Here is a 16,869-nt window from a genome sequence, read left to right as displayed (position 1 = left end):
GGCCTAAGAGTGCAGTGTGCGTTTGTTATGGTGCACCGTCATCAGTGTGTACATGTTTTCATGGATATGGTGCGCCGTCACCAACGTGTTTTCATGGATGTGGTGCGCCGTCACCAATGTTTCCATTGAAGGTGCGCCGTCACCATGTTTTTCTGTGTGTGTGTCGTAGTTAACATACTACTGTGAATTGCTTCATTGTATCTTCTTGGTCTATTTATGGAACTGTCGGCCTATCCTGGACATTATCACGTGTTGTACTGAATATGGGGCCCACCTAGATAATCTTGCTTACGGGCCCATTGTTGTTTTGTTACGGCGCTGCTGTGGAGGTTGTTGGTGACATCACTGACTCTTATTTTTGAGATTTCCTTCACAGCTCTCACAAATGTTTGTCATCAGCTGCTGCTGTTTTTCATATCAGGCTGTTAGTCCACCAGCGGCTTCTTTTTTCTTCAGGGCATTCCAGATTGTATTGTTTACGCCCAATGCTTATGCAATGGCTCGGCTCGGATTGATTTTCCCTCTTTTCTCCCATAGGCAGCCCTCTGGTCTTCATGCTGGTTTATCCTTTTTAACAACAGATGTGTTCATAGGCAAAACCCAGGACTCAGGCTTAGAACAGATATTCAGAGCGATTACTTGTTTAAAGGGCTGATGACACGAACATGACTCTATGCAATTTCTTAAATAAACTATACAACATGGCAAACATGTTAGATTTCTGTTATAATTGCATGAAAAGAAGCTGTTGTTACGCGAATATCCAACTTTTAATTGCACAGCGCAAGAAAACTGGGTCCGTGGCTCGCGGCCATGCTGTGACGTCAGCGGAAGAACACGCTGCGGTTCACTGGCTGTTCTACTCAATGGAAATGGCGCATGAAAACGCCGGTGAACTCTAGCTCTTCCTCTTCTGGGAGTCTAGAATTGTGTTGTGAGTGGGACAGATCGGAAGAATCAAGTGATGACGAACACGGGTGCATCCAACCGTACAGGTTTGAACCTGTTACTGTGCACCAATCTGAGAGCGACTCCAACTCCGAGATGGACAGCGGACAAGCAGACAGCCCAGCATTGACGAACACCACAAGGTTGGATAACAAGGATTGGTCGGTCAACCCGTATTTGTTCAAAATGTTACGGAATCAATATTTTAATATTGTGTATTGTTGTCTTGCATGTGTAAACACTGCTTATATCATGTAAGCCGTATGCTACACTGAATACATAGTTCCTAATGGAGCATGCAAACGGCTAACATAATAAGCTTACGACTATGCCTGATCCGTGATACATTTAGGATAATATTGGCAGGCACGTCTTCTAGTTTATGGCTTCTTAGTTTTATCCTTGAATGAAGCAAAAATATTTGATAACCTACATCAGCGTAAGCAAATGACAATCTGTAGCCTACTTGTCTGGCTAAGTTAGCTTTCCCTCAGTGTTTGCTTTGAGAAACAAGCTTTCACAAGCAAATACATGACTGATATCACGCCGACTTTATGATTACATTTATGATTATCATGAATGTGTACTCTATGATGTGTACTCTATGAGCACTCTGGAGCGAGTCACTTCCAAGATGGCCGCGCAGACCGCATGGTTACTATTTTTAGCATCATGTCGGAGCACTCTATAGCTCTACGTACCTTTATCTTATGTCGTTTCTCAACACATGTTCTGACAGGAGGACTGTCTTCGGAGGAGTCGGCTTGTCCCAGGCGACTGCTGGATCCGGCATAGCTACTAGTAGACCCCCTCCGGAATACTGTAGGCACTGCTGATGGTAGTAACACACGTTTGTGCTGAACTGCACACCCAAGAGATTCTTTTAAGCTGGGAAGGGTGTCAAAACAATCCAAATTGAAGTGTTCAGAGCACAGGACGGATGTTGGTGAGGGCTCCCACTTGTCACGAGTGCGCCTGACTTGCTTCACCCACTTCGCATGCAGCTCGGGATCTCTGGGAAACTTGAATAAACTTACCCCATCCTTGTAGGTTTTGGAGCAAAAGCCGGCAACACAACGCGAAGGCATAATAACTATATATATTATAATAATGTATAATAATAATAATGATAAACTGAACACCTCTCGCATCAACAACAAACTGGTAAGTGAGGAGGAAGATTCTTTCGCTGACGTCATATAGCTCCTCCTCCTCCTCTTTCGTCTCCTGGGTGCTGCAGCCCTGTCAAATTTGCCCAAATAGCCGCGTTTATCATAACTTGTAAAATAGGCGCCTTCGTAAATTAATATATGGATCATCGGGAATTACTTTTTATGTTATAAAACATCGCCAAAGATGTCAAAAACGTGTCATCAGCCCTTTAAATAGCCAATCGAACAGAGCACACCTGGGGGAAAAAAAAAAACCTGGCAGTCACATGTATTTATATTTGATTACTTGAAAAATCTGTGGGTTCAAACAAAAGGTGCCATGTTCCAAGTTGTTTAACACGTCTAGATGTAAAGATCAAGAACTCGAAGCTAAAATTCTGATCTCTCTTATATTCATCTTTGGATCTCCTACCCAAATGGGTTTTGAAATGGGACTGGATATGTATACCACCACCCCAAATCAATAATTGGTAGAACCACATTTCTCTGCAATTACAGCCGCAAGTCCTGTTGAAAATGTCAGGTCTCCATCCAATTTGCAGGGATGAGAGTGGGTGGTCATAAAAAAGCAGAAAACAAGATGGTGCCCGTAGCCAACGAGGGGGGGCTTCAAGATGCCCCCTCGGAAAATTTTGAAAAATAAGGCCTTACAAACCACTTGTCCTGCAATCTGAGCTGTAGTAGATTATATATATATATATATATATATATATATATATATATATATATATATCTGTTGTCTTTTTTATACGTTTACATGAAAATATGTTTCAAATCAATAGGAGTATTGTTTGAATTCAAGATAAAATCACATTCTACATTCAAGGGTATGGTTATAATTCATGATCAACAAAAACGACAAACTAAATTCACATTAAACTTAAGTTTTATTAATTATCAAAATGTTCATATATTAAATAAAATTTTAGGGTGACTGACCTTTTCTCCCTATGTCCTCATTAGTTGCATATGATTTCTTCAAAAAGTCTTTTGAAATATTTAAAGGAACAGTCCACCGTATTTCCATAATGAAATATGCTCTTATCTGAATTGAGACGAGCTGATCCGTACCTCTCCGAGCTTTGCGCGACCTCCCAGTCAGTCAGACGCGCTGTCACTCCTGTTAGCAATGTAGCTAGGCTCAGCATGGCCAACGGTATTTTTTGGGGCTGTAGTTAGATGCGACCAAACTCTTCCGCGTTTTTCCTGTTTACATAGGTTTATATGACCAGTGATATGAAACAAGTTCAGTTACACAAATTGAAACGTAGCGATTTTCTATGCTATGGAAAGTCCGCACTATAATTACAGGCGTACTAACACCTTCTGCGCGCTTCGACAGCGCATTGATGCGGAGCTCAGATATCAATACGCTGCCGAAGCGCGCAGAAGGTGTTAGTACGCCTGTCATTATAGTGCGGACTTTCCATAGCATAGAAAATCGCTACGTTTCAATTTGTGTAACTGAACTTGTTTCATGTCACTGGTCATATAAACCTATGTAAACAGGAAAAACGCGGAAGAGTTTGGTCGCATCTAACTACAGCCCCAAAAAATACCATTGGCCATGCTGAGCCTAGCTACACTGCTAACAGGAGTGACAGCGCGTCTGACTGACTGGGAGGTCGCACAAAGCTTGGAGAGGTACGGATCAGCTCGTCTCAATTCAGAGAAGAGCATATTTCATTATGGAAATACGGTGGACTGTTCCTTTAAGTTTTCAAAACTGTCAGCATTAATTCAGATTTACTGACCATCATATACATGTTCAATGTATTAAATCAAACGAATGCTAAGTTTATGGGATAATGTCTATGTACACTTTATACAATTATTTATAGTTCACAGTCACTTCTCATTTTCATTTGATCATTTCGACGACTTCTTCAGCTTTTTGGCCAAAGACAAGAGCATGTCAGTCCTCTCTGTTTTTTATACCAGCATCGATTTCACGTACCTTCGCTTCGTCTCGCTTGTCAATTGTATTCGGCATTTTGAGTAAAAAAGCCGATACGAAAGAGAAACGTATTTTTGAAGCGCAGCGACGATGAACATGTGCAAGTTTCGATAAAATAGAACAGATGCGGGTACATTTGTAAGAACTTTTATGATTAGCTTTTGTTCTCTCCCATACTCCTGTAAGAACTGTTATGATTGGCTATCATTCTCTCGCCAGCGATGTTTTGGCCAATTACATTGTAGAAAACACGTATTCTACCGCGAGACTTAGCGAGACTAAAGATGGCAAAAATGTAAACATGTAACATCGTCGTACGCTTGAGTATCACGAAGGAACATACCCCAACCCCCCTCAATAAACGAAAAAAAAAAAAAGCTCAACAGATTTGGCATAATATAAAAAGGTTGATTTTTACTCAGAAAAAGCGGAAATCCGCCAAAAACTCATCCCTGAATTTGTACATCTGGATCCTGATAGTTTTGCCCATTTTGTTTTTGGCAGAATCACTCAAGCTCTTGCCACAGGTTCTTAATTACCTTGAGGCCATGGTTTTGAACCATTTCAGTGTAATGATGGCAGTATGCTTAGGCCACACCAATTTAATTACCGTATTTTCTGGACTATAAAGCGCACCTGTATATAAGCCGCATCCGCTCTATTTAAAAAAAAAAAAAAAAAAAAAGATATACAAGCCGCACCGGGCTATAAGCCGCAGATATCCATGTTGAAAAATTAGATATTTACTGCATGTACAGAACGATTTTGTACTGCAAATGTACATGTATGTACCTGAACAGATTCTTTCCGAACAGTGCCTTTTAACACGGCAGCAACTTTGCTGATTAAAACGGAACAGAACCAAGAGAAAATAACCGGTATTTATTTACCTTCATTTCTCCTGTGTTTGAAACCACAAGTCACTTGAATCATCTTCGCTGGATTTGAAAATAATTACCAGTTAGTAATTTGTCGTGCGTGTTCTATCTGCTAAAGATCTGCTAATTCTTCTTTGCATTGATTTTTCGTCTATCTTATTTTTGATTCTACTTCCGGTTAGAGCGCCCCTAGCGGTGGAAGAAAAATCCACAGAATAGCCGCACCTTTGTATAAGCCGCATGGTTCAAAACCTAGGAAAAAAGTAGCGGCTTATAGTCCAGAAAATACGGTAGTTGGCTCTCTGATTTTTTCAGGAAAAATATGAAGCGAGCGCGCGAAATAAAAAAATTCAAAAAAAATGCTCTGATGGTAAAATTAGCGGTGGAAATAGAGGGCTTTCATAATAGATAAAACAGACATTATTGTTACACATTTCATATGGCTCTTTTAATAGCTTATCTTACCATATTTCCACCCATATGCATTAAGGGCTAGCTCTGGCTGCACGTCTTATCAGGCAAACCAGTAAACAGATAGGCTAAATAAACGATTGAATTACAGTCAATTGAACATCTACAATGCACAGAAAAAAACGATTTGACCAGGAGTAGGCGACTTCTGATGGCTAAATACTTCGAATGATTTTTTTGTTTGCCCCTCACATCAATCAATGAAATATATAAATCAAACCCACCTCCGCAGAGTTGTAGTCCAAGTTGGCACATCGCAGGGTAACAAGCTCACGGCATCTTCCATCCAAGATGGCGCCGCAGACGGCTGCCACGGGACTTTGCTCTGTCGTACTTTCTATGTTTTTGTGTAATTGTTGCGTTAATTCTTCTCCGTGCTTCACGGAATGCTGCGCTGAGGGTTTTTTTTAATGCCTACACATTCTGGTCCTGATAGGAGCGAAATGTGTGGGTGTTTTTTCCTCTCATCTCTCAGCCTCTCCCTTCCTGACAAGCCTCTGTCCTGCGGACACATCTTGTCTGAGAGACCCTTCAGGCACTGTTCTCCGAATCGAAATTATGGATTTGATCGACTGGTCACTTCACGCAATTGACACAATCTTCTCGACGAGAAGTCTGGGTTCGGGGGAATCTGCCTGTCCTGCCGGAACGTTTGCAGCCGGATACACCATGGATGCCTGGGAGAAGTGGCGTGTTTGGCGATTCTTTCCGTAGAGGACATTGAGGATATTTACCCATTCGGAACCATGATCACAGGATTTTTGCTGATTGGACTTGGCATTGCCCTGGTGTATCGAGGAAATCAGTTAACGGTGGCAGCTGTTCAAAGCCCCACAAAGCTGCCCGACATGATTGAGGCGGTGGGCAGAGCTGTCGGCACTCAGACTGCGGCTGTTCAGAACTTGAGTCGCAACATTGATAACATGGAGAAGTTGATGGCTTTGCAAAGAGAAATGGATCATTTTGGTGGCCAGAATGGACAAGCAAAAAAGGACACGTCTACCCATCTTAAGTCTAAACAAATTCCAATCTTATCTTGGCTCTCCCAGCCAGCACTGCCTTCAAGGCCGTCGCTGTAGAAACGTGATTCTCCCCCTGGAGTTCACTGCAGTGAGAGTCTCTGTGTGTGTGTGTGTGTGTGTGTGTGTGTGTGTGGTTCCCCCCCCCCATACTTTCTTTCTGTCTGTACTATGAAAGCTAAGTCGAATCGGAGTCAAATTCCTCGTGTGTGTAACATACCTGGCAATAAAGTGCTTCTGATTCTGATCTCGAGTACAACTGTGCCAAGTTTTCCCCCTCTTGAATTTCGACACACCTGTCAAAAGATTTTACACTTCTGTTCGTTGAATATCCTAAGAATCACAAACAGGCTTCGCAGGAGTCCCCTCCACAGCCATGTTTCTTCCACAAGTCTTTATCTAAAGTGAAAGGGGCGATTTGATTGCTTTTTGACGTCACGTCACGTGACCTCAACCTGCAGTCGATTTCAATTTTTTTTTTTCATTTTGCATTTTCTTCAAGCGGCGATTCCGAAAACCAACTAATCAAATTGGTGTGGCCTTAGCAGTAGGTCATCCAGCAGGAAGGTGACCTTCCACCACAGTCTGACATTGCTTACAGACTGGAACAGGTTTTGTTCCATGATCGCACTATATTTGGCTCCATGTACTGTATCGGATGCTCAACCTAGACCATTTTCCCCCAATCTTTGCTGATGAAAAGCATTCGCACAACGTGATCCTACCACCACCATGTTTCAAAAATAATCAGCTGTTGGAATAACCTGCTAATTGTTAGTCAATTTGACCACAACACATCCTTCTCATTTTTGGAAACACATCAATGTACTAGACTCTTCAGTTTTCACTTCAATATCCAGTTTGCTCCAAAGCTCACAGGAGCGCCTTTTTTTTTTTTCAACTTCGAGTTTGTTTTAATATTTATACATACAAACACACGCGCACACATTTATGGCTTTGCAATTTCCCAAACCATGGTTATAATCTGGTCATGCTTTAGTATAGATGCTTTTCCACTCATTTATTGCAGACATATCAAGATAGTTTGTCACGGTTTACAAATGGTTTTACTTTATTTACAATTTTAAAAGCAAGTTAACTGGGTGATATTTTGTAATTCCTCTCAAGGTTTCTTCTTTGCCTCTGGCTCGCTCATTTGAAATCCAAAATCCAGATTTCTATAAGAGCTGCTTTCTGACCATGTCTAATGAAAATAAAATTCAACTGAAAATGTTAGAAGGTAAAGAAAAAGACTTTTAAAAACAGAGTCCAGAACAGGGTTTGAGCTTGCGGAATTATTTTATTTGACATCATTGGGGCATTAGTGACACAGGAACAGAACAATGAACGCATTTTACTCGCCTCCATTCATGCATTTCAAACAAACCAGCGCAAAAACCATATGGACTGCTGAGAAACACGTCTAACTTTCAGTAATTTACAACCTCAGCTCAAACGTCCCCACTGAGAAAAATCAGATGAGCGCAGCATCCGGATCCGAGTCAATACAAACACAAAACTGACTTCCCTGCACTACAGTACACTAGAATAGGAGTCTGGACTTATTCCTCTATGGCTGCCTAAAACCTAACGATTGTAAAAGCGAGTCAAGTAGACACGAAGCGGCTCTCCATGAAAAAGAACTCCTCCTATATGCTGTTCTCGTAAACAGTTTAAAAAAAAAATACTGGATTTCACTGGACACCGGATGAGTTGTGTGGGAGAAGGGGAAGGAAAAAAAAAAAAAAAAAGTTATGTGAAGCAAACAGTGAAAGATCAGATCAGTGGTGGTGGGGGTCAACTATCAAATGTGTACAACCATACTGTATGGACAATACCAACAAAACAGTCGTGTCGCCATGGCGATCATTTTAATCCATGCCTTTATCTATTCTGTACAGCAGCACTACATAGTGGTGCTCCGATATATAATTTATTAGCAGTATCAGGGCCGGCCCGTGATCGGAGGCTGCAGTACTGCGTAATATTTACTGAGCGCATCTCCATTCAGTATTACAGCCTTCAATTTTGCACCTTCATGCGGAATAGCAGCAAAAAGTACACAGCCGGGCCAACTAGCTGCCTCGCATGAGCGCATGCACACACACACACACACACACACACACACACCTAGAGAAAAGGAATGAAAGGAGAAGGGAAGAAAAAAAAAAAAAGTATTCTACAGACCAGACTTTCAGCTTCACACACACTCACACACGCTTCATAGGAACAAATTGTTAAAAATAGTAAAAAAACAAAATTAGACACAAAAACAACCAAATGAACACGTATTTATGCTGCAGTCTGCTCACGAGCACCATTTTCCTCTATCTCCATCGCACCATCACTCTCTTTCTTTGCTTGCTTGGTTTCCTTCTGCAAGAAAATGAAAAAGTGCACGGGAAAAAAAAAAAATCTTTAGAACAAGACAATTATCGACAATATTTCCTACATTACTGAGATACGGGCAGAACTTCAGGATGTGAAACTGTACGGGTGTGTAAATTTTCTTCCCTTTTATAAAAAGAGAAGGTGTTGGGAACAGGCTGAGAGAGAGAAAGAGAGAGATATCATGTAGTGATGTCACACCTGACACAGAGGCTCAAGAACATTGTCAAACTCACTGCTTTGGTCTGGGAAGAGTCACATGACTGACAAAGTTTAAAGCAATTGAGCAGTCAAGTTGGGCCTTGAATTGCCTGACTAGTTTGGTTTAATGAATGAAAAGGTCACGTTTAGGCTACATCCACACGACAACGAGATTTTATTAAAAAAATAAAATAAAATATCGCGTCCACATGGGCAACGGATCAGTAAAATATCAGGTACATATGGCATCGCAACGCTTGCTGAAAACGACGCAATACACATGCCACACCTCTACGTGCGCTGTAAGACGGTCCCATCGGAGACACCAGAACAATAGAAGTAGGACGCATGCGCATAAACCCCTTCTTCTACCCAGTGTGAAGCACTCACAGGAACAAGCACACAACAAGATGATGGCTGCGACTACGCGAGGAAATCGTGCCTTCTGTGTGTACAAATTAGTTTTATTAGTGTGCATAGTTTTATATAACTTAATTTTCTTATTGTGTGTGAACATTTTGAAAAGCAGTCTTATCCTAGCCTAGTAAACTAGACCCACCCGCCTAGCGGCCAAACATATTTTTGCCTGCGAGTGGGTCTAGCCTCGCACCATATCAACAAAACACCCCGGGCATCAAATCGTGCCAGCCAATCACAACACAAGGTTTTTGTTTGGATTCTTTGGGCGGGCTTTTGCAGGAGTGACGACAAAGCTGCGCGACGCTGGAGAAAGCACAACAGGAAAGATGGCTACGGCTAGTGAACAGCGCTAGTCTGACTCCGCTTTGGAATCAGTTTTAGAAGAATTAGACTTGGAGTTTTCATTGAAACATGAGCAGGAAGAGGCTCTCCGCTCATTCCTTTTCAAGAAGGACGTTTTCGCTGTTTTGCCGACCGGCTATGGCAAAAGTCTGATCTACCAGCTGGCTCCGCTCGTAGCCAAAAGGATGGGGCTAGTTTGTGCAGTACAAAGAATTAATAAACAGCTTTGAAACATTACTTTTTGATTGTTTCTTATTTTCCCGTTATTTTAAATTTAAGGGAAATTATTTCACCAAACACCACTAAATAAAAACTCTCAAACACAGTTTAAGCAAACCCTTGAAAAACACTTGGGGGGAAGAAAAAAAAAAAAAAGTGTAAGTATGTGGTACAGACTCCAAACTTGTGGTCATTATCTCCAAACTTTTTAATATCTAGAACCTGTTTATTAATTAATACGCATTTTGAAAAATTATTTATTTCAAGGCCTCCCCCACTGCTTTCTGTCGCTCTGACTACGTCACAGTCACTGTTGCGCTGACTGGTCAGAGCGTTGGCCTATACGCACAGACAGTTTGAAAGACAGCGGTTTGTTCCTCCTACCCCCGTCGGAAATGTCTACGGATCAAGGCCAGACTAAATATTCACATTTAGTCTGGCTTGCCAGGCTAGTCTTATCCAATAAAAAAAAGAAATTCAAGAAATGGCTCAGTTCCCTGTTTATTTAAAAGAAAAGCTGTATACAAAAGTGAATGCAACGCAGTGGTTCATACAAAACAGCGAGAGTGCTGCTTGTTCTAGTCATGTGGTTGTGACGTCATCGTAAACAAATCCGTTCTACTCATCCAGACGACTTCGCAACGGCGCCGTTGCCAGATTTTTCCGCTCTGGAACCTGTTCTCGTTTTGGGGCACCCAGAACGCCGGTGCCGTGTGGACGCCAGGCCGAAACGATAAACAATTTTATCAGATTCACCTGAATCCGTTGCCGTGTGGACAGCCTCTTAGCGTATACAAAAGGTGCCACCATTGCTGTATAATAGTAGACAAAATGCAGGGCTCGACATTAACTTTTTAATTTTTTCACTTGTCCTGACCATAACCCTTTATTACTATGCATTTACTAGTTAAATGAAACTGATTAGCAAAGTTTACCAAAAATCAGGTATAGTTATGACAAATCATTATGCTTTAACGATTTACAAATTTTTCAATAAAACTTAAACTGCAACAATAAACAAAAACTATCCAATGCCCCATTATGGTGCATGTTATTAACCCATTACCTGATCTGCAGTTTTAAGAATCGGACTCGCCCAAATTCAAAGCTTCTGGAGGAAATAAAGTGAAATCTTGATTAAATCCAGTAAAACTTGAAGTAGAAATTAATTTAAAGAAAACGAGTTGGACATACGAGGGACAGAATCACGTTGTAAATGAAAAACCGTGAGTGAGTCCGACACTGTCGTAAAGTTCCCACGAAATATTTTACGACATTTGTGATGGTTAATGAGAACCACACAAGAGAAAAAAAAATACAATAAAAAGTCTGAACAAGAAGACAGTCATCTATACCCCCCGCCCTATATACCGTACCAAGTTTCAAGATATTATTTGGCACATTTTTCCAAGTTCTGCTGCAGGAAACCAACCCGACCTCTTTATACCGACCTCAGCAGCCCATGGCATAATAAACCCACCAGACCTTTGGTCCAGGTGAGCTAAAAAATTTAAATTTCTCACATTTATTAATATCAAAAGGCACATATACGTTACTTAATCAACACATATACCAACTTTCAAGACCATAGTTTTCAAGTTCTGCTCCGGAAGCAAAACCTCCCCCTAAGACTAATCTGAGAGACTAATGGCCCTTTTCCACTACCCATTTTCAGCTCACTTCAGCCCGACACGGCTCGCGTTTCGACTACCTCAGAGCAGCACAACTGCGCTCGCTTCAGCCTTACTCAGCACCCAAAACTCGCACAGTTTTGGAGTGGGGGTGAAGTGAGCCCAACCGAGCCGAGTGGGGCTAGGGGCGTGAGGAGACACTCCCCTGTGCACTGATTGGTGAGGAGGAGTGTCCTCACATGCCCACACACGCCCCGCGAGCACGCTGGGATCTGTCAACACCGTAAACCCGGAAGAAGAAGAATTATGAAGCCTTATGCGCCTCGCCTCATCTATACGCTCTTGCCAGTATCTGTTGGCGTTGTCGGTGACAACAAGCCACAGCACCAAGACCAGCAACACTAACGACTCCATGTCCTCCATGTTTATTGTTTACTATCCGGGTCGTGAGACTACCGCTTAAAAGCTCACTGATGTCACTGTTTGCACCGCCGAACGACATCACGTGACATCCACCCACTTTCGCTAACTCCACCCAATGTGTCCACCCACTTCCAGCCAGCACGGTTCAGCGCGGTTGTAGTCGAAATGCAACTCCAACAGCCCCGCTCAGCTCGACTCAGCACGGCATGGCTCAGCCCGACTCAGCCGCGTTTGTAGTGGAAAAGCGGCATAAGTCTGAAATTGTTTCCATGGAAACATGAACAATTTAAATTTCTTAGAATGAAAAGGCACATCTATATCACCTTGTTAACATGTATACCAAGTTTCAAATCCGTATCATGAATAGTTTTGGATATGCGCTCCGGAAACAAACCTTGCGCTTAGAAACCAAGTCAAAATCTAATTGTCAAAATTTGAAAAATAATTTTTTCTTCTCAAAAATCCAAAAAACAGTAAAAGGCACCAGTTCACATGTTTATGTCTACAAAGTTTCATGACGATATCTTCTAAAAAAAAAAAAAAAAAAAGATATGGCCCGGAAACGAAAATGTGACCGGACAGACAGCCGGACGGAACCTGTTTCTATATCCCCCACCAAACTTGGTTTGGGCAGGGGATAATGAAATGAAGACTCACCACAGATATTTATTTTACTGAGATATTTGATTGCCATTTCGTTGAATTCAGGGTCTAATAATCTATATATTACAACGTGGTTATTTTTACACTTACACACACGCTGTATTCGGCTTCCCCGGAATTTCGTAAACAAGAACACGGCCGGATCACTGAGGGGATTGAACTAGATTTGTTGGAACTTTATTGATGTTGCTCTTGAATAATTACTACAAAAATGGTGATTTAACAAATAAATATTCAACCTGTCCCGTCGGACAGGCAGATGCTGATTTGACTTGTCCGGACCAAACATTTAGTTGTCCCGGACAGTCGGACTACCGCTAACGTCGAGCCCTGAAACGGCTTGTTTTTTCTGAGGTGCACCAAAAAGTAAGAAAACAGCGAGGCAAAAGTCCAGTGTTACCGATACTTAATTTTCTGTACTGACCAAACAGATCACAGTCCCGCCTTCTTGCTTTTCATTGGTTCATAACACTGAGGCTCATGAGTTCGAGATAAAAGCCACCACAAAGCAGCCAATACAAGATACAAATTCACTTTTCAGATGGGTGAATTTCATTCAAGTGTACTCTGACTACTGTTTTAGCTGATAAAGCAAAGTTTTCAGGTGTTTCCCAGATCCACTATAGCATAGGTTCTCAAAGTGCGGCCCGCGGGCCAATGGCGGCCCACGGAAACATTTCTGGCGGCCCGCGATAACATCTGATAATATCTATAAAACTGTACATTGCTTTGAAAGAATGAATCTCCGTTTAGTGGTGTTTAGCGGCATCTATAGGCATAAGCGGTAATTACAGGTGTGGTCCGACCGATCGCACTTGACCTCACTCCCAGAAGGCCATCAACAGTCGCGTGAAGGTGCAGATGGTGGAGCGAGAGCCAGAGTGGGAGCCGGGCCCCTCAAGAAAAAAACGTAAATGTTAGCGAGGAGAAAAGGCAGTTTCAAGATAAATGGACAAACGATTACTTTGTCGAACCTCACGGGTCGGATAAAGTCTGATCTGCAGGCAGGTAATTGCAGTGCGCAAGGAATTCAATATAAAACGGCATTCTGGCAGATTCTACCGTAACTGGATCCATTAACCACTTGCCCACAAAATAAGAAAGTTTTCTTGTCCTTTTTTCAGTGAGGTAATATTTTCAAGATTGAAAATATGGTATTTGGTCTTCTAAAACAGCACGTCATTTAAAAATACACCGAGTATATCAATAAAAGATTTTTAAAGAATAAAGTTCTATTTCTTTGACGTATCTGACAGACATAACTCCCATTTTAAAAATCACTTGTTGCTATCGTCAGTGAATTTCTATCAGATGACCTGACGATAGACTCGGCCATTATGGATCTTTGGTAGTTATCGTGTGGAAGCAGGCTTTATCATTTTTGGGTGTCAACAGATAGAGTTGAAATAGATTAACAGCGAAAAAACTATTTTGTTCACAAGAGAAGCCCACAGTTATTTTTAAAAAACGCTATCGTCAGTCTGTCAGTCAAATGCACCTGACGATAGCAAAATTCAAGCCCTCGCCACGCACATGTTGACTGACGCAAAGAGGAAATTCTACTGCGCGTGATTTTTGTGACGGCAGACATTTACTTCCGGGCAAGACTTGGAGTTCTGACAGCTAGATTTCATCAAATAAATCAAGCAGGGTGTCTACAGGTTTGTCCAAGTTAAATTTAAGACTTAAAACCATGTTCCAAAAAAAATTAAGACCAAATCTAAAGTCAAGCAAAAACGTACTCTTTTGAAAAAAACAAAACAAAACTATATAATTTAATGTAAACTTATTGTTCTTGTAAACATTCACCAGAAAACACTATTCTAGTAGAAGTACTTCATTTCTTTTCCTTGACAGGCATTCACACACTCAGAACACAATATAAGGATCGGATAAACTTGTAACTGTGAGACAATCAGAATGCAGTCACAATGTTTGAATCCAAGGCCATCCTTAAAAAAAAAAAAAAATCCGTTTCCTGTCCACCGGGTAAGCAAAAAAAATTTCAGTACGGAGGGAGGGATTTTTTTTTAATGGATGGATAAGAAATCGCAATGCTGTGTTTGCTTTTTCTTTCAGTACTTTTTTATTACAAAAGCAGACACATTTAATAAAATATGACAGTTTAATCAACTGAAACTTGTACAAAAACTAAGTTAGCATTTTAAATGCTGACTGCATTTAACAAAGTCATTAACAAAGTAGGTAATGAATTTCGCATAACAAAACTCAAAAGCAGTTTGTAACGTCTCGGATGGATCAAGATCAAACTAATTTTCCAGTAATGGTTTGTGATGGTCCGACACACGGACTTTTTGTAGTTCTAAATCGAGCGTTAGGCCTAGTTCGGATGGAATTACACTATTAAAATGATCACTGAATGATTTGTTTTTCTGAGGCTACATCCACACGACAACGGCAACGAGATGTTATTTAAAAATATATCGCGTCCAAATGGGCAACGATCAGTAAAATATCAGGTCCATATGGCAACGCAACGCTTGCTGAAAACGATGCAATACACATGCCACACCTCTAGGGGCGCTGTAAGACGGTCCCTTCGGAGACACCAGAACAATAGAAGTAGTAAGGACGCATGCGCATAAACTATTATGCGCGAGACTTCATATTAGCCACAAAGTCAGGAAAATCTGTTCGTAAAATTACATTATAATGACCAAATACAATGAAAAGTATTTTTCCAGTCTCACCTGTGAAAGGTAATCCCATGTGATCTCGTTTGGACGGCAAACCTGTTGGTACAGTTAAACGCAGCTAATCTTTATTCTCCGCTTTGACCTTTCCAATATGGCGGCGAGGATGGCGTATGATTCTACGCCGAAGGCGGCGTCTTTAATGGTCCGGAATAAATTGAATGCTACATGTTGATGGATTAATTTGTTGTTTCTCACCTGTGAAAGGTAATCCCATGTGATCTCATTTGGACGGTAAACCTGTTGGTACAGTTAAACGCAGCACATGAATCTTTATTCTCTGCTTTGACCTATCCAATATGGCGGCGAGGATGACGTATGATTCTCCGCGGAAGGCGGCGTCTTTAATGGTCCGGAATAAACTGAATGCTACACGTTGATGGATTAATTTGCTCTTCTACGCCCTTTTTGAGGAATGTATTGTAGGACTTAAACCAACATCTGAAGAGGTGAGATCGCTTCCTTTTTTTCCCTATTTTTGCTGGCGGGATTGACTCTGCCCTAAGGGCAGAGTCTCTCTCTCTCTCTCTCACTTTGCACCATTACACGATAAATATTCACAGTGAAAATATTTTGTAAGCGCGTTTCATGAACCAAGTTATAGGATTTGTTGACAACTCGCATCGAGTTCGTTACACTTCTACCCAGCATGAAGCACTCACAGTCATGTGGTTGTGACGTCATCATAAATCCGTTCTACTCATCCAAACGGCTTCACAACGGCAACGTTGCCAGATCTTTCCACTCTGGAACCCGTTCTCAAAAAGATTGCGTTTTGGGCACCCAAAACGCTGGTGCCGTGTGGACGCCAGGCCTAAACAATAAGCAATTGTATCGGAGTCACCTGAATTCGTTGCCGTGTGGACAGGGCCTGAATCTTTACTATTTTGTTGTTCGCTAGAATACCATTTTGCGATTTCACGCTTAAGAAAATGTTTGAAAACTCCGGATCTCCTTCCTTCATGGTGGCTGCCATTTTTTTGTGCTGCACGGCGCATGCGCAGAGCTGATTCGACAGGGCTTTCCACAAGCATCGGCTGCGGCCACACAATTAAGTCCAGCCGGCTACTTTAATGACTATCTTTGTAGCCCACAGGCTCTAAATATTAATTTTCGATTTTAATAAAATTAAATGTTTATCTAACGGACTGACAATAATGTCAAACTGAGCCGCACTCATTTAAGTTGTGATTTGCGCCGCCAACTTCGTTGATCAAGGGAGAGTCAGGGAGCAGAGAGGGGCGGGGCTGCTCGCTCTCTCTCACACGATAGGACATATGGCCCTTTTCCACTACCCTTTTTCAGCTCACTTCAGCCCGACACGGCTCGCGTTTCGACTACCAAAAAAGAGCACGACTCAGCTCGCTTCGGTCCTGCTTGGCCCCCAAAAACTCGCACGGTTTTGGAGTGGGGCTGAAGCGAG

The 16,869-nt window shown here is 41.7% G+C and overlaps 1 protein-coding gene across 1 annotated transcript in view; it reads right to left on the bottom strand.

The window, feature by feature from the left end:
• Positions 1-7,725: 7,725 nt before the first annotated feature.
• Positions 7,726-16,869, bottom strand: part of fkbp4 (FKBP prolyl isomerase 4) — a 116,918-nt gene continuing 107,774 nt past the window's right edge. The window contains exon 10 of the mRNA XM_060923272.1: positions 7,726-8,821. Coding sequence (XP_060779255.1) covers positions 8,738-8,821 — 84 coding nt within the window. The 3' untranslated portion in view covers positions 7,726-8,737. The remainder of the gene's footprint in view (positions 8,822-16,869) is intronic.

This window comes from Neoarius graeffei, chromosome 6 (genome assembly GCF_027579695.1).
Source record: "Neoarius graeffei isolate fNeoGra1 chromosome 6, fNeoGra1.pri, whole genome shotgun sequence".
Classification (NCBI taxonomy): domain Eukaryota; kingdom Metazoa; phylum Chordata; class Actinopteri; order Siluriformes; family Ariidae; genus Neoarius; species Neoarius graeffei.
Note: the sequence above shows the minus strand (reverse complement) of the source record. Positions and strands in the feature narration are given on the sequence as shown.